The sequence below is a fragment of the Melanerpes formicivorus genome, unplaced genomic scaffold (genome assembly GCF_026170545.1).
Source record: "Melanerpes formicivorus ecotype bairdi unplaced genomic scaffold, bMelFor1.0.p_v2 SCAF_26, whole genome shotgun sequence".
Classification (NCBI taxonomy): Eukaryota; Metazoa; Chordata; class Aves; order Piciformes; family Picidae; genus Melanerpes; species Melanerpes formicivorus.
Genome location: NW_027142378.1, coordinates 10,154,567 through 10,172,702, shown reverse-complemented (window position 1 = coordinate 10,172,702; position 18,136 = coordinate 10,154,567). Strand labels below are relative to the sequence as shown.

General features: G+C 50.9%; 1 protein-coding gene across 1 annotated transcript in view; it reads left to right on the top strand.

The window, feature by feature from the left end:
* The window catches only part of ABHD12 (abhydrolase domain containing 12, lysophospholipase), a 54,452-nt gene that overhangs the window by 21,862 nt on the left and 14,454 nt on the right, over window positions 1-18,136 (top strand). The window contains exons 2-4 of the mRNA XM_068153602.1: window positions 11,670-11,794; window positions 13,405-13,510; window positions 16,495-16,614. Of these exons, the coding sequence (XP_068009703.1) occupies window positions 11,670-11,794; window positions 13,405-13,510; window positions 16,495-16,614 (351 nt within the window). The remainder of the gene's footprint in view (window positions 1-11,669; window positions 11,795-13,404; window positions 13,511-16,494; window positions 16,615-18,136) is intronic.

Below are 18,136 nucleotides of genomic sequence, written 5' to 3'. Positions count from 1 at the left end.
CCCCATGCTCAAGTTGGAGGGGAGAATCCCTTTGGTGCCTGTCACTGCACAAGCTGACCAAAAGCTGCTGGGAGCTTTTAGGAGTGGAGGCTGCCTGTCTGTACTCAGGAGCTGGGAGGCTCTGGATGTGCTTTCACACAGCTGAGAGGTTCCTTTCCTTTACCATTTTCTTGGCAGGGACCAAGTGAAAAGATCATTCAGCATAGGTGGTTCAGGTGGCCTCTGTGGGTTCAGATCATGGAATAACAGAATGGTTTGGCCTGGAAGACACCTCAAAGATCATCTAGTTCCAAGCCACCTGCCATGGGCAGGGACACCTTCCACTAGACCAGGTTGCTCCAGGCCCCATCTAGCCTGGTCTCAGATCTCAGCCTCAGATTTCTCTACAACTACCTGAAGGGAGGTTGTAGCCAGCAAGGGGTTGGTCTCTTCTCTCAAGCAACCAGCACCAGAGCAAGAGGACACAGTCTCAAGCTGTGCCAGGGGAATTTTAGGCTGGAGGTGAGGAGAAAGTTCTTCCCAGAGAGAGTTGTTACCCATTGGAATGTGCTGCCCAGGGAGGTGGTGGAGTCCCCATCCCTGGAGGTGTTCAAGAGGGGATTGGATGTGGCACTTGGTGCCATGGTCTAGTCATGAGGTCTGTGGTGCCAGGTTGGACTCGATGATCTTTGAGGTCTCTTCCAACCTTAGTGAGACTGTGAGACTGTGAGCCTGTCTTGAACAACCAGGGAGAGGACATCCCCAACCTCCCTGGGCAACCTGTTCTAGTGTCTCACCACCCTCAGACTCAATCTCCCTTTTCCAGCTTCAAGCCATCTCCCCTCATCCCATCACTACAAGCCCTTGCAAAAAGTTCCTCCCCAGCTTTCTTTAGGCTTTGGCTGGGTTTTGTCTGTTGAGGCTTAGTGAGACCTAGCGTGGGGCTTAGCCAGGGCGGGTGGGGTGGGAGGGGGAGCGCTAAGCCAGGCCTGGTTCTGAGTGTGTGTGTATATCCTCTTGCCTTTCTACCTTCTGTATTTGGTTTGCTTTTGCAACAGCATTTCTGTTTCACCTCCAGTTCCACATTTATTCCTTTGAGCAAGTGCAGGGTCCTGCATCTGGGTCGAGGCAATCCCAGGCACAAATCCAGGCTGGAAAGCAGCCCTGAGGAGAGAGACTTGGGGGTGCTGGGGCAGGAGAAGCTCATCAGGAGCTCTCAGTGTGCACTTGCAGCCCGGAAAGCCAATCAGATCCTGGGCTGCAGCAGGAGAAGTGTGGCCAGCAGGGCAGGGGAGGTGATCCTCCCCCTCTACTCAGCTCTGGGGAGACCCCACCTGGAGTACTGCCTCCAGTTCTGGAGCCCCTATTACAGGAGGGATGTGGAGGTGCTGGAAGGTGTCCAGAGCAGGGCCAGGAGGATGAGCAGAGGGCTGGAGCTGCTCTGCTATGAGAACAGACTGAAGGAGTTGGGGCTGTTCAGTCTGGAGAAGAGAAGGCTCCGAGGTGACCTCATTGTGGCCTTCCAGTATCTGAAGGGGGCTACAGGAAGGCTGGGGAGGGACTGCTCAGGATCTCAGGTAGTGATAGGACTAGGGGGAATGGAATGAAGCTGGAGGTGGGGAGATTGAGGCTGGAGGGGAGGAGGAAGTTCTTCCCCATGAGAGTGCTGAAGCCCTGGAATGGGTTGTGCAGGGAGGTGGTTGAGGCCCTGTCCCTGGAGGTGTTTAAGCCCAGGCTGGCTGAGGCTCTGGCCAGGCTGATCTAGTGTGGGGTGTCCCTGCCCATGGCAGGGGGGTTGGAACTGGATGATCCTTGTGGTCCCTTCCAACCCTGACTGATTCTATGATACTATGAAATTCGCTTCTGTCCTCAGTCCAGAGCTGTTTCCAGCTCAACCCACGACAGTGAGGAAATTGCTCCTTTTTGGGGGTGACTTAAAAACCTGAGTGGTTTGAATGGAGGTTGGATGCTTTTGTTGCTGTTTTGGGGGGGGGGGTTTGTTGTTTGTTTGGGGTTTTTTTTTTAGCTCTTACTTTTATTGTTACTGCAGTTCTGTTTGTGACACTCTTCAACCCATTTAGTTTGCAGCAGCTTCTCCTTTTAACTCATTTCCAGGTTCCAGCTCAGGCAAATGGATTTTCCTGGTTAAAAAAGGCAGTGAAAAGCATGTTGCTGCTGCTGCTGCTGCCACTGCTTTGGCCTCAGCACATCAAAAGCTCCCTGTGCAGGGCATTTATCTCCTGAAAGAGCTTTTCTGCAGAGCAAGAGCAGTTTAATTTAGCCAAATTGCTCACTGAAGGCTTACCTAATAATTGTACAACGCCTGCACTTCAGCACGTTGTCTTGGAGCTATCAGGAGGAGAGAAGCTGTTTCTTAATGGATAGAGGCTCTGCCCTGGTTGCATTTTAAGCAGACATCTCCCTGGAGATGAAGTGTAAATGTCACGTTCCTGATTAGCATTTGGCATGGGGCACCAGGGCGAAGGAAGAGATGTCTCAGTTCAGGCTCTAAAGAAAGAGGAGCTACAACAACTCCTGAGCTCTGACAGCATTCCTTGGACAGTGTGGTCTTCTGTGTTTTATGTTCCTCCCTCCCAGCTTGTGGCTGGGTCATGCTAAGTGGCTTTTGCAGCCCAGGCATCCAGAGAGCTCGTGTTTTGATGTGCTCTGGTGGTGTCTGGAGGAGTTCAGACCTGACTTTGGTGCCTTTCTAAACAAGGTGTTTTTCTGTAGAGAACTGAGATCCAGGTGTATGCAAAGGCTCCCCCCAGGAGAGTTCTGCTCACCCCTGGGCAGGACAGCTTGCTGGAGGGCCCCATCCTTTGTGGTTTCTCACCTGGGTTAGTTCCCAGGGGGAAGGTGGTGATGGCAGAGTGACCTCCAGTGTGAGGCGAAAGGAAACGGCAAGGCTCTGTTAACTCTGAGCAGGCAGCCAAGTGAGATGAAGCTTTAATGAAAAGCCCCAGTTTCCTCATCAAAGAGAGCTAAATTAGATCCGGATTGCTCAGCAACAAAATGTCAGCCACGCTTCGCTGATCCCTCTCCCACAGACACATTCCAGGGATGGAAATAGGCGGTAGGTGCTAATCACAGCATCATGAGAGTTAAAAAGGACCTTTGAGTCCAACCATTCTCTAACTCTGCTAAGGCTGGTGCTAAACCATGTCCCTCAGCACCACATCTCTGCCCCTTGGAAACATCTTCAGGGGTGGGGATTCAACTGCTTCCCTGTTCCAGCCTTTGAGAACCCTTTTAATGAGGAGTTTGCTCCTGACATCCAACCTAAACCTGCCCTGGTGCCACTTGAGGAGATTTCTTCTCATCCTATCACTTGTTACTAGGGAGAAGAGGCTAACCCATGCCTGGCTACCACCTAATTTCAAGGAGTTGCAGAGAGCAGGAAGGTCTCCCCTCAGCCTCCTTTTCTGCAGACTAAGCAACCCCAGTTCCCTCAGGTGCTCCTCACAAGACCTGTCCTCCGGACCCTTCACCAGCTTTGTTGTCTGGATCTGCTCCAGCACATCACAGTATCACAGTATCACTTAGGTTGGAAAGGAGCTCGAGGATCATCGAGTCCAACCTATCAACACAGACACCAAGTGCCACGTCCAATCCCCCCTTGAACGCCTCCAGGGTCGATGACTCAACCACCTCCCTGGGCAACCCGTTCCAATGACGAATGACTCGCTCAGTGAAGAACTTCCTCCTCACCTCGAGTCTGAACCTCCCCTGGCACAGCTTGAGACTGTGTCCCCTTGTTCTGGTGCTGGTTGCCTGGGAGAAGAGGCCAACCCCTTCCTGGCTACAACCACCCTTCAGGTAGTTGTAGAGGGCAATGAGGTCACCCCTGAGCCTCCTCTTCTCCAGGCTAAACAATCCCAGCTCCCTCAGCCTCTCCTCACAGGGCTTGTGTTCAAGGCCTCTCTCCAGCCTTGTTGCCCTTCTCTGGACACCTTCAAGTGTTTCAATGTCCTTCTTGAACTGAGGGGCCCAGAACTGGACACAGGACTCAAGGTGTGGCCTAACCAGCACTGAGCACAGGGCACAATGACTTCCCTGCTCCTGCTGGCCACACTACTTTTGATGCAGGCCAGGATGCCCTTGGCCTTCTTGGCCCCCTGGGCACACTGCTGGCTCATGTTTAGGCAGCTGTCAATCAGCACCCCCAGGTCCCTCTCTGTTTGGCAGCTCTCAGCCACTCCGACCCCAGCCTGTAGCTCTGCCTGGGGTTGTTGTGGCCAAAGTGCAGCCCCTGGCACTTGGACTTGTTGAATGCCATCCTGTTGGCCTCTGCCCATCTGTCCAGTTGGTCGAGGTCCCTCTGCAGAGCCTTTCTACCCTCTAACTGACCAACATCTGCTCCCAGCTTGGTGTCAGCTGCAAACTTGCTGATGACTGACTCGACCCCCTCATCCAGATCATCGATGAAGATGTTGAAGAGCACAGGGCCCAGCACTGATCCCTGGGGGACGCCACTGGTGACTGGCCGCCAGCTGTCAATGTCTTTCTTTTAGTGAGGGCCCCAAAGCTGAGCTCAAGGTCTGGCCTGAGCAGTGCCAAGTACAGGGGGGCAATCACTTCCCTGGTCCTGCTGGCCACGCTGCTGATAGAGGCGGGATTGGGGCAGAGGCTGGCTCACCTTCACCTGTTCGTTCATCACCCCTGGGACTCCTCCTGGAAATTACAGTGCATTGCCCTGCAGACCCTGGCTCTGGACTACTTCTGCTGAGCTTCCCTCAAAGACTACAACTATAGACAGACTTTGTGTTGCTTGTTACTGCTAGTGCACTCTGGGCTCTGCTGCTGCCCTCTCTGCTGCTCTCCACAGGGCAGGCCAGAGGTGTCTTTGATGTCTTTGCTACTTGCTAATCTTCTTCTAAAGCATTCTGTCTTGTACAGTTCCCTCTGCTGTTCCTCTGTTGTTTCTGCTTTCCTTAATTTTCTTCTGCTTTTGGAAACTGGGCTTGAGGTGTGGAAATGTCACTGGAAGCCTTGCTGGCTTTCTTCACCTCTCTAATTGTCAGGTCTGCCATAGAAAATACTAGAATCTGTGGGACCTGTCACAAAGGGCTTGTTGCAGCCAGAGCTGGCTGGCACTGTCTCACTAGTGTTTATTTATTTAGTTATTTATTTATCTTGGGCTTTCCCTCTTGAAGAATGGCAATCCCTTCAGCTTGTCAAGCAAAGTCCTGTTCAGTCTGGAGAAGAGAAGGCTCCGAGGTGACCTAATTGTGGCCTTCCAGTATCTGAAGGGGGCCTACAGGAAGGCTGGGGAGAGACTGCTCAGGATCTCAGGTAGTGATAGGACTAGGGGGAATGGAATGAAGCTGGAGGTGGGGAGATTCAGGCTGAAGATGAGGAGGAAGTTCTTCCCCATGAGAGTGGTGAAGCCCTGGAATGGGTTGTGCAGGGAGGTGGTTGGGGCCCTGTCCCTGGAGGTGTTTAAGGCCAGGCTGGCTGAGGCTCTGGCCAGGCTGATCTAGTGTGGGGTGTCCCTGCTCATGGCAGGGGGGTTGGAACTGGATGATCCTTGTGGTCCCTTCCAACCCTGAATGATACTATGATACTATGAAAGTGCATCAGCTTTAATGATCAATGCTTCTGAAGCCTAAAGTGTGGTTCCTGCATGAGAGGAGACAGACTGGTACTTGTTAGCAGGTGGCAGAGGCAGGGTTTGGATGGATAGGAGGAGGACAGCCTGCTCTCTGTGAGTAGCCTAGCAGTCACCACTTGAGGAGGACTTTAGTCTCTCTCTTTTCACCATGCTGAAAAAAAAAACCCTCTTCCCTAGAGTTCTGCCTTCAATCTAGGGCTGCAGGTGCTGTTGAGATCTTGAAGGCTGCACAATGAAACCGTTTCCATCCCAGTTCTGTCTGTGTTACCCAAAAGCAGGCTCGGTTACCTGGTGTGCAGCAGGCCAGAGGGATTTCAGTTCTCTCAGAGCGGTGCAGAGCCAGGGGCTGGCTGTATTTCCACAGAGCTAGCTCTACCTGCTTACAGAGCTTCACACTCTTGGCTCAGTTCACAGGATCACAGAATGGTCGGGGTTGGAAGGGACCTCTGAAGCCTTGCTAGTGCCGGGATCAGGTTGCACAGGAATGTGCCCAGACACGCTGTGAAAGTCCCCAGAGAAGGAGCCCTTCACAACCTCTCTGGGCAGCCTGTTCCAGTGCCCAGGCACCCTCAAAAGTAAAGAAGTGTTTCCTTAAGAAAAGGAAGCCTCATGAACATCCTCTGGATATCCCTTCTTGTTCTACTGCTTGACTCGTGTGCAGCTCCTTTGCCTTCAGTTAAAGCAGCAGTACCTACACAATGAATGAGGCATGCTCCAGCGGGGGTTGGTCTTTGTAGGTAAGGGGCTTCTCAGTTCCAGGGGTGGTGTGCTTTTAGTATTAGAATGGTTTGGTCCCTTTAAGGTCCCCTCCAGCCCCACTGCCATGGGCAGGGACACCTTCCACTACACCTCATTGACCAAAGCCCTGTCCAGCCTGACCTTGAACACCTCCAGGAAGGGAGCATCCACAACTTCCCTGGGCAACCTGTTCCAGTGTCTCACCACCCTCACTGGAAAGAATTTCTTCCTAATATCCAGTCTAAATCTCCTCTCTTTTAGCTCAAAGCCAATCTCCTTCATCCTGTCGTTGCAAGCCTTGTCAAAAGTCTTTCCCCAGCTTTCCTGTGGTGTCTTTCAGGTACTGGAAGGCTGCTGTAAGATCTTCCTGGAGCCTTCTCTTCTCCATGCTGAACAACCCCAGCTCTCAGCCTGTCCTCATAGGGGAGGTACTGCAGATCTCTGATCATCTTTGTGGCCTCCTCTAGACCCACTCCAACAGTTCGATGCCCTTGTGTTAGAGGCCACAAAACTGAGGTCTCAGGAGAATGGAGGGGGAGAACCACCTCCCTTGCCTTGCTGGTCAGGGATATGCTAATGAGTAAAGTTCAGTCATTAGGAACGCCCCCCCCAACAGTTTTGCATGTTCATGGTTTGCTGATCAGTTTCTTCCATTAACAAGTACTTGTTTCTTTAACTCTGGATGTCCTTGGCATCTCCTTACAGCCCTTTGTTCTGCTGTGATGGGAACTTCCAGCCCAAGCCAGCCACCATCAGTCTTTCAGCACCTCTTCAAGCCTTTAGTCCCTAGCAAGGCAGGTATTGTTTACTCCAAGGGAAAAGCTTTACACCACAGAGCTCCTGATCAGTGATCTTACTTAGAACATCACTGTGGTGTATTCAACCCTGCCTTATACAGTGTCGCTGTGACCTAAGCATTTACTCAAATGGTTTCCCTTAAAAACCATTTTATCACTTGTATTGGTTGTAGAAATGCTTTAAAAAGAGGTTTCCAGGCTCTCTGCTTGACAGTTTCATCTAGCTGGCAGTGATTAACCTCTTAATATGAGTGTGGAGAGGGAGGTTTAGTGTGTCAGCTCCTCATTCACCAATTGGGAGATGAATAATTCCATGCCTCTTGGAAAAACTGACCTCTGCTTTTAGCTGCCAGCAGCTCCCAGTGCTGAGAGCTGGCTGCTCTGTGCTGTGCAATCTCATTCCTGCTTGAGACACTTGCTGAAGAGCAGAGGAAGTTGTGCTGCCTGAAGGGTTTACGTGGATGTTAGTTCGTGATTGCACTGGGGCTTGAGGGCCTCAGTGTTTCTGCACATGAAATGTTAATCAGCTCGATCTCTTGGGTCATAGCAACCCCATGCAATGCAACAGGCTTGGGGCAGAGTGGCTGGAAAGCTGCCCAGGCAGAAAAGGACCTGAGGGTGTTGGTTAACAGCCGGCTGAACATGAGCCAGCAGTGTGCTCAGGCGGCCAAGAAGGCCAACGGCAGCCTGGCCTGGCTCAGGAATGGTGTGGCCAGCAGGAGCAGGGAAGTGATTGTGCCTCTGCACTCAGCACTGGTGAGGCTGCACCTCAAATGCTGGGCTCAGTTTTGGGCCCCTCACTACAGGAAAGACACTGAGGTGCTGGAGCCTGTCCAGAGAAGGGCAACAAAGCTGATGGAGAGCAGGGCTGGTGAGGAGCAGCTGAGGGGACTGGGGTTGTTCAGTCAGGAAAAGAGAAGGCTGAGGGAAGACCTCTGGCTCCCTGAAAGGAGGTTGGAGTGGGGGGTGGTTGGTCTCTTCTCCCTTGGTGATAGAAAGAGAGGAAATGGCCTGAAATTGTGCCAGGGGAGGTTTAGGCTGGATATGAGGAAAGATTCCTTTCCTGCAAGAGTGCTCAGGGACTGGCACAGGCTGCGGGGGGGAGGTGGCACAGTCACCATCCCTGGAGGCGTTCAAGAAACGAGCGGCTGTGGCACTTTGTGCCATGGTTTAATGGCCATGGTGGTGTTAGTTTCACACTTGGACTGAATGATCTTGGAGGCCTTTTCCAGCTGAAACAATTCCATGAGTCTGTGACCATTAGATTTGCTGCCCCTTTATGTGCATGCACACATTACATGCACGAGTGGTACCGCATCCACGGTGACGGTTTGGAAGCAGCAAAGTCTGGTATGAGGAAGAAAAATGCTTAACTATCTGTTGTGTGATACTTTGGTGGTGGTTTGGTGGTTGGGGTTTTTTTTTTGTTGTTCTTTTTAAATCTTGTTTGTTTGGTTTTGGTTTGGTCTTTTTGGTGTGGTTGCTTTGGGGTTCTTCTGTAGCTTGCTCTCCCCCCGTCGGAGTATCACAGAATCAATAAGGTTGGAAAAGACCTCAGAGACCATCAAGTCCAACCTGGCACCCAAAGCCTCATGACTTACTAAACCATGGCACCAAGTGCCACCTCCAATCCCCCCCTTGAACACCATTTAGGAGAAATACTGTGAGGACAGGCTGGGCTGCACAGAGTTGGAGTTGTTCAGCTTGGAAGAAGGATGGCTCCAGGGAGACAGAGCAGTACCTGAAGGGGGCCTAGAGGTTATCTGGGGAGGGATTTTTGGCATGTTTGTAGTGATAGGACAATAGGAAATGCATTTGAGCTGGAAGAGAGGAGTTTTAAACTGGGTATTAGGAAGAAATTCTTTCCAGTGGGGGTGGTGAGACACTGGAACAGGCTGCCCAGGGAGGCTGTGGATGGCCTCTTCCTGGAGGTTTTCAAGGCCTGGTTGGACAGGGCCTTGATCAGCCTGGTCTTATGGAGGGTGTCTCTGCCCATGGCAGGGGGCTTGGAACTAGATGATCTTTAAGGTCCCTTCTGACCCAAACCATCCCATGATTCCATGAGACCAGAAACAAGTCGTTGGGGCAAACTCAGTTTGGAGTCATGAAGAGTGGTGCCAGAGAGAAGAAATTTCAGGCTGCTTTATGAGCAAACTTTGTTTTGCAGGGTGTTTTGCAGGGAGTGAGCCCAGGTGGCCAAGAGGGCCAATGGCATCCTGGCCTGCATTAGGAATAGTGTGGCCAGCAGGAGCAGGGAAGTCATTGTGCCCTGTACTCTGCATTGGTTAGGCCACACCTTGAGTCCTGTGTCCAGTTCTGGGCCCCTCAGTTTAAGGAGGACATTGAGACACTTGAAGGTGTCCAGAGAAGGGCAACAAGGCTGGGGAGAGGCCTTGAGCACAGCCCTGTGAGGAGAGGCTGAGGGAGTTGGGGTTGCTTAGCCTGGAGAAGAGGAGGCTCAGGGGAGACCTCATTGCTCTCTACAACTACCTGAAGGGAGGTTGTAGCTAGGAGGGGGTTGGTCTCTTCTTCCAGGCAACCAGCACCTGAACAAGAGGACACAGCCTCAAGCTGTGCCAGGGGAAGTTTAGGCAGGAGGTGAGGAGAAAGTTCTTCCCAGAGAGAGTTGTTTGCCATTGGGATGTGCTGCCCAGGGAGGTGGTGGAGTCCCCATCCCTGGAGGTGTTCAAGAGGGGATTGGATGTGGCACTTGGTGCCATGGTTTAGTCATGAGGTCTGTGGTGACAGGTTGGACTCGATGATCTTTGAGGTCTCTTCTAACCTTGGTGACACTGTGAGACTGTGTTGAGAGGTGTGCATCCTGCTGGCTGCAGAAGGCAGGGTGTCTGCTGCAGCCTGCACACCAGGCAGTGTGTAATTTGATCAGCCCCACTGGAGGCAGTTCCTCAAACCACTGTGAAAATCGACTGGAACACAAGCTGGCTGAGAGCGACTGGAAGGGGAAGTGCTGCCGGGCTGCAGCTCGCAGGCAAACACGTGCTGTGCATTTCTAAAGGTCCTCTAATCTGTGAGATCAGCAGGAAAAGGCTTTTGTTGCAGTGTGGTTCGAAAGGGGAGTTTCTATTCCCTTTTTCTCAGCTGCCTATCAGCCGCTGACAGTTTGGTTGCCTCTGCTTCTCTCATGCAACTGAGGCTACAGGAAGTGTTCAAAGTTTGGGGCTGTTTAACCAGCAGGTGTCCAGGCTGTCAAATGCACCTAGCACACACAGCATGAGATGTTAGGTTATGGTTGGACTCTAGGATCTTAAGGTCTCTTCAACCACAGAATCACAGGGGTTGGATGGGACCTTGAAAGCTCATCCAGTCCGAGCCCTCTGCCAGAGCAGGATCTCCTATACCAGGACACACAGGAATACATCCAGGTGAGTCTTGAATATCTCCAGAGAGGGAGACTCCACAGCCCCCCTGGGCAGCCTGTTCCAGTGTTCTGTCACCCTCACAGGGAAAAAAATTCTTCCTCCTGTTTCCATGCAGCTTCCTATGCCTCAGCTTCCACCCACTGCCCCTTGTCCTGTCACTGAGCATCACTGAGCAGAGCCTGGCTCCAGCCTCTGGGCACTCTCCCTTTACATCTTTATACACAGGAATGAGGTCACCTCTCAGGCTCCTCCTCTCCAAGCTAAGTAGCCCCAGCTCCCTCAGCCCCTCCTCATAAGGAAGATGTTCCACCAGGCAATTCTGTGATTCTCTGTGTTCCTGCACTGGGTCTGATGGCTTCTCTGCCAAGCCTGGGGATGCTGGGAGGGACATCTCGGGGGAGGCTGAGATTGAGAGCAGCCCTACCAGTACCCTGTGGGGGTACTGGTAGGTGAGAAACTGGATGTGAACCAGCAGTGTGCACTTGCAGTCCAGAAGGGTGAAACATGCCCTGGGTTACATCCAAACCAGCGTGGCCAGCGTATTGAGAGAAGTAATTCTCTCCCTCTGCTCTGCTCTTGGGAGATGTCACTTGCAGTACAGTGTCCAGCTCTGGAGTCCTCAACACAGGAAGGACATGGACCTCCTGGGAGTGAGTCCAGAGGAGGGCCACAAAGATGCTCAGTGGGCCTGGAGCACCTCTCCTACAAAGACAGGCTGGAAGGGAGTTCTGGTTGTTCAGCCTGGAGAAGAAAAGGCTCTGGGGGGACCTTGGAGCTGCATTTCAATATCTGCAGTGGACCCTACAGGAAGGCTGGGGAGGGACTGTTTAAAAGGGCTTGTAGTGGTGTAGGACAAGGGGCAATGGTTATAAACTAGAGCCAGGCAGATTTAGGTTGAACATTAGGAGGAAGCTCTTCACAGTGAGAGTGGTGAAATCCTGGAACATGCTGCCCAGGGAGGTGGTGGAGGCTCCATCCCTGGAGACATTCAAGGTCAAACTTAATGAGGCTCTGAGCAACCTGATCTAGGTGAGGATGTCCCTGGGGACCTCAGAGGGGTTGGACAAGATGACCTTTGAGGGTGCCTTGCAAGCTGGTGCTTTGTGTGCTTGTGAGCCCTGTGTCCTGCTGAGTTCAGGTCTGTGTTTTCCCTCCCTGCAGGCGATCTGGATTATGGTTTCGGTTGCGGAAGCTGCTCCTCTGGCTGCTGGGAGTGTACATAGCTGTGCCATTTCTAGTCAAACTTTGCCCTGCTATTCAGGCTAAGCTGGTCTTCCTTAACTTTGGTAAGTGACTCAGCCTGTTGGGGTGGGTGAGGGGTGAAGGGGAGGAGCTTCTTTATCTTTTGTTTGTCTGCACCGACTTGCACAGAGTCATTAAGGTTGGGGGAAAAATCCTCTAACATCAGGTCCAACCCTCAACCCATCATCACCCTGGCCATTAAACCACATCACAAAGTGCCATGGCCACGCAGTTTCTTGAGCACCTCCAGGGATGGAGACTCCACCTCCCTGGGCAGCCTGTGCCAATGCCTGACTGCTCTTGCAGCAAAGATGTTTTTCCTCATATCCCATCTAAAATCCACAGGGTTGAAAATGGTGGAGCATTGCTGCATGAGAGAGACATCTTTGCCATCTAGATCTGTCTTTAAACCTCACTCCTATTTTGCAGTTAAATTCTGACAACTATCTTCCTTTGGCTGTGGAAGGTAGAGTGGCCAGCTCCAGATCTTTTGCTTTCACATCATTCCAGTTGTTAGCTTGCCCTAGCAGGTCTTTGTTAGTTCTCCCTGAAGTTCCTAACTCTAATTCCCAAGTGACTGAACGGATTGTCCCATAGCTAATTGTCCTTGCTCTAATATCCCTGGGGCATTGTTCCTACTGCTTTATATAATGGCAGTCAGGTTTTACTTGTGACTCTATTCCTGTGGAAATGATGCTCAGAGGGCTGGAGCACCTCCCTATGGAGTGGGGGCTGTTCAGTCTGGAGTCCAGAGAAGGGCAACAAAGTTGGGGAGGGGTTTGGAACACAGCCCTGTGAGGAGAGGCTGAGGGAGCTGGGGTTGCTTAGCCTGGAGAAGAGGAGGCTCAGGGCAGACCTTATTGCTCTCTACGACTCCCTGAAGGGAGGTTGTAGACAGACAGAGGTTGGTCTCTTGTCCCATGCAGCCAGCACCGGAACAAGAGGACACAGTCTCAGGCTGTGCCAGGGGATGTTTAGGTTGGATGTTAGGAGGGAGTTCTCCACAGAGAGAGTGATTGCCCACTGGAATGGGCTGCCCAGGGAGGTGGTGGAGTCCCCATCACTGGAGGTGTTCAGGAGGAGACTTGATGGGGTGCTTGGTGCCATGGGTTAGTTGGTTGGGTGGGTTGGATTGGTTGATGGGTTGGACACGATGATCTTGAAGGTCTCTTCCAACCTGGTCTATTCTATGTATGTATTCTATGTATGAGGAGAGAAGGATCCAGGGAGACCTTATAGTAGTCTTACAGTACCTGAAGGGGGATGCAGGAGAGCTGGGGAGGGACTTTGACAAGTGCTTGGGATGAGGGGGAATGGCTTGAAGCTGGAAGAGAGCAGATTTAGACTGGGGATTAGGAAGAAATTCCTTCCAGTGAGGGTGGTGAGACACTGGAACAGGTTGCCCAGGGACCTTATGGATGCCCCTTCCCTGGAATTGTTCAAGGACAGATTGGATGGGGCCTTGAGCAGCCTGGTCTAGTGGAAGGTGTCCCTACCCATGGCAGTGGGGTTGGAACTAGGGGATCTTTAAGGCACAGCATCTGGTACAGCTCTTCAGTGCCTTGGGAAAGCAGTTTTGTAAGGTAAAGATAACTGAGAAGGTTTCAGAGGCCTTTCTTCTTTTCTTCTTGATTTTTCTTTACTTTTATTTCAGTGAGAGTCCCATATTTCATTGACTTGAAAAGACCACAGGATCAAGGTTTAAACCACACTTGTAACTATTATCTGCAGCCAGAGGAGGATGTAACCATAGGAGTCTGGTAAGGAACCCTGTTCTGTGCAGTGTGTGTGGTGCATCTTTGTCCTTCTCTTTGTTCCCAGTGTTGCCTGTCTGGTGTTTTTGCTGTGCACACAGTGGCCACTGCCTGCTCTGATTTGTGGATGCTTGTGTTTTCCCCTGCCAAGTGACTGTGTGCATGTTAAAAAGTATGGGAAGGTCTGAAGCCTGTCTGAACTCAAGACCATGAAATGCAGTTGGCCAACCTGTATACTCAGAGAAACTTCAGCATTTGGAATCCTAAAGGTTCCAGGGCTGCACTGCTACAGAGATCCTGCATCAGATGGGACCCAAGGAGTTTGAGCTTTTGTCATTCAACTGCTGTTCAAATGGAGCTGTGTTGTGGGGATTATTTTTTTACCTTTGGTGTACAACAAATGTGGGGGAAGACAGGAAAAACAGCATCAAAGTGTTAGAGTAGGAGGCAGAATATCCATATGCAGGGTTTGGAGAGTGGGTGAGAACAGAACACAGAGTTTACTCTCTCAACCAAACAAGTGACAGTGTCAGAATCAGTTGTCATTTTGCCATCCCAGGCAAGGGCAAGTCATTTTATGCTCCTTGTTGCCCAGGGTAAGCTCAGAACACTGCTGTGGGCTTCTTTTGGTTTGAAAAGCTCTGCTTTCAGCCTTTCCCCTATCACTTCACCAGCTCAAACCAACTCCTGCATCACCACTCTCTCTCTTCTCTCTCAGCACCAGAAATTTCAAAGCCACAGCTAGCTGTGAAGAGGTGCCTGCAGTTTGAATGCATGGGCAGGAGCAGCAAACACCTGGGTCTGCCTTTGAATCTTCCCTTGTGCTTTCTGAGCATTGGGAACTATGTAGGAATAGTTATTAAGTGCTGTTATTGTCACAAAGCTTCTCACACCACCTGAGCTACGTGAAAGGTGCTTCCCAGTGCAGGAAGGTGACACATGGGCCATGTGAGGTGTGGAGGGACTGGAGTGTTCTTTGTTGCAGGCAGTCATTTTTAGCTCTGTAAGCTGTGGTCCTTGGAGTTCTGAATCCTCTGTGTGTAACTTGTTACCTGTACAGGGATTCTGTCTCCCCTTGAGGGTATGTGACCTTTGGGAGCTGGGCCAGTGATACCCTGCTGCATAGAGCTGGTACCTTCCCTTTAAGTGAATTTTGGTGAGAGACATGTTGAGAAGCTGAAGGTTCAGCCTTTCCAGGGCAGGCTGATGAAGAAGGGTTTGTGTCTTCACTTGGATGATTCAAGTTCTACCTGCCAAGCTGCTGAGCAGGCTTAGATTACAGTGCTGAGAGTTCCCATACAAGCACACTGTGCTGTCTTCACTGAAGGAGAACTTCCAAGCTTGTGGTGGCAATTCAGAAGTCCACATCATTTGTCTGGATATCTTTTGGGACAGGTTTTTCATCTGAGGTTGGAGCCTTGCTGTAATGCTCAGAGGGAGACAGATGCTCTTTGACCTCTTCCAAAAGGGGCAAAAGAGAAAAATGCTCACACAAAGGGTTGGATAGGATTGGGAAGTTTGAATGGAAATGCTGTTCATGGCTACACAGCACAGTACAAAGCATATCAAACACACTACAATCCATAGTCTGGGCTTAACACAGAAGCTCATTGTGTCAGAGCTTTTACAAACCTCACTCTAAACCAGGCCAACAAACCCAGGCCTCTGTGCCCCCCCACCCCAGTGCCTCTCCACCCCTCACACCACACCATTGTGAGGCAGCTACAATTCAGCTTGGCAGCTCCAGGCCCCAGTGAGGCTGCTCCAGGCCTAGCTGGCAGCATTGCCAAGGCTGACACCAGGCCTCCCCAGCCTGTGCATCCCCCTGGGAGGAGAGAGGGAGGGAAAAAAGGGAAGAAAAGTGACCCTGCAGCCAGTTTGATAGGGATGCAGGATGTATGGGAATGAAATACACCTTCTGGTCCACCCCCTGGACACTCTGGACCTCCTGGAGGTCTGTAACTCCAAGGTTTTTAAAGGCAGCTAGCCTCTAAACCATCAGACAGTGCAAAGCCTTGTGTTCAGTGTGTTTCTGAAATGAAGTCCTCAGCCTGTCTTGTTCTCAAGTTTTCAAAGGTCTTGGGGAAGAGCAGTTGGAGAAATTCTGAATCCTACAGTTCCTGGGGCTTTGTATGTCTTTGTGTTTTCACTTCTTGAGAACTCAGTCTGCTTGGCTGTATGCATGCAAGTAGGCTTTTTGTGTTGTTTTTCCCCTGGGCTGGTTTGACCTCTGAGCTTTCCATCTGGGGGTGGGGAGGGAAGATGTGGATGATGGAGTTTGCCTTCCTTCCAAGGAGAATGGTTTGTGAGTACTGAAGTTACTTCTGGCATTTGTAAGCCAGCCCCCTTAGCACCAATTTGAGGTGGTTGTGGGCATGTACTTGCTCTCAGTGTTCATCTCCTAGAGTAAGGATCCAAATCAAATGCCCACCTTCTTTTTTGGACCCTCTCAGCCCTCTTGCCTCGATTCTAGCCTTTTCACCTGAAATGTTTTGCCTTCAGGAAGCTGGTGTTTGGAAACAGAATACATGAGAGAGAGTCATCAGCCTCTGAGCCCCTCTTTTTCCTCAGAGTGTCTGTGGAGTCAGATGTGCTTCTTACTTAGAACATCCTTCCCCCAAGCAGCTGACTTGGGTTATACCTGCTGACCTCTCTCTGAATCTTGTTTATGGTGTGCAGGTATGTTAATTGAAGCAATTCAGTGCCATCAAAGCTGAGCAGTTGAGATTCCCTTCTCCAGAGCAGTGGGAAGTTCAGTGATTGTGCTTTGGGTCAGCCTGTGGAGTTTGGTGCCTTGCACAGCCCTGAGTTTTGAAGGCCACAGCGATGGAGATGAAGATGTAGAAACAAGCCAAGTCCCTGTGTCTTAAATTTGGCCATTGGTCAGCTCATCATGACACTTTCATCAGGAGTGTGCTTGAGGTGTGTAAGCTTTGGTTAGTGAAAACTGAGTAGCAAGAGGCCAATGCCCTTTTCCCTTCTGCATACAGGCACACAGTCCCTGCAGCCTTGTGGAAGAATGCCCGAGGAAAGGACCAGTTGTGGTTTGAAGATGCTTTGGGCTCCAGCTATCCTGTCATCCTTTACTTGCATGGCAATGCAGGAACAAGGTGAGGCACAGAACAGTCTTGGCTTTGTTTCATGCTGTGTTTTCCTGGCTTCAACAGATTGCTAAGAAAGAAGTGGACAGACTTTTTAACAGGGTCTGTGGTGACAGGAGGAAGGCTGATGGTTTTGAACTAAAAGAGGGGAAATGGAGGCTGGATTACAAGGAAGGAATTTTTTCCACTGGAGGTGGTGAAACACTGGCACAGGTTGCCCAGAGAGGTGGTAGATGTCCCATCCCCAGAAACATTAAAGGTCAGATCTAGTTGAAGATGTCCTTGCTCACTGCAGGGAGATGCCATGGTGGCAGCTCAGCCTCTCACAGCCACTCACTCACTCCTCTCTCCCCTTCCTAGAGCAGATCACACAGGAATGCATCCAGGTGGGGTTTGAATGTCTCCAGAGAGGGAGACTCCACAGCCCTGCTGGGCAGCCTGCTCCAGTGCTCTGTCCCCCTCACAGTGAAAAAATTCTTCCTCATGTCCACATGGAACTTCCTATGCCTCAGCTTCCACTCATTGCCACTTGTCCAATCACTGGGCATCACCAAGATGCAAGTGCATTAAAGACACTTTCCAGTTCCTTTCAGGAGCTTCTTTGAGCAGTCAACACATTTTGAGGAAGGAAAATCAGAAGGAAAGAGGAAGGCAATGTGCTGGTCTTGTTTCACTGCTTGGTATGTTCAGGACACTCTGCTTTAACAGGAGCATTTTTAACTTCATAGTTGAGCACATGTATCAGCTGAAGAAGCTGGTGGGTTCTCCCTGTAGAAAACAGAGGGGAAAAGCCATGAGCACAGGCTGAGACCTCCTGGCTGCTTCTCCAAATCATGTTCTTACTGACACATCCTGCATGAGGCAGCTCTTCAGTTCAGTTCAGTTCAGTTCTTTTGTCTTACTAGTATCACTGAATGGTGGGGGTTGGAAAGGACCTCTGGATTTTGAGCCCAGCCCCCCTGCCAGAGCAGAATCACCTAGAGAAGGTCACAGACAGAGGAACAATGGGGTTGGTTAGCATTACCTTTGTTTTCCTTGTGCTGCTGTATTGCAAGGTTTCATCAAATTGTTGCATTCTTGGGTTTGTTTTTTCACATAGTGCTTTGCTTTGTTTCCCTTCCTGCCTTGGGTGTAGCAGAGGATACTAATGGAAGCTGTTCTGCAGCTTTAATGGTGGTCATCTGGGACCAGTAGCTCTGTTATGTGTGTATTGATTAGGTTTAATTCTTGGCTTCCCCCAAAGTGCCACTGAGGTGAAGTGCTGAGCTGTGGATCAATGAGGTGTTTCACATTTTGCTTTACACACTGTGTGCTGGAGAAGCTGGAGGGGGTGAAATGGCTTTGTTATTTCAGCTGTAATGTTGTCTATTACTGTATGTGGCTGCACTGCATGTTCAGCCTCTTGTCAAAGGGCTGCTTCAGTGGTGCAGCCTGCATTAACTAGAACTACAATGCACTGCCTTGCCTTTCTGCTTTGCTTGACTGCTCTGGGGCTGCAGCAAAAATGTTGCATTTACTTGGCTCCCATAGG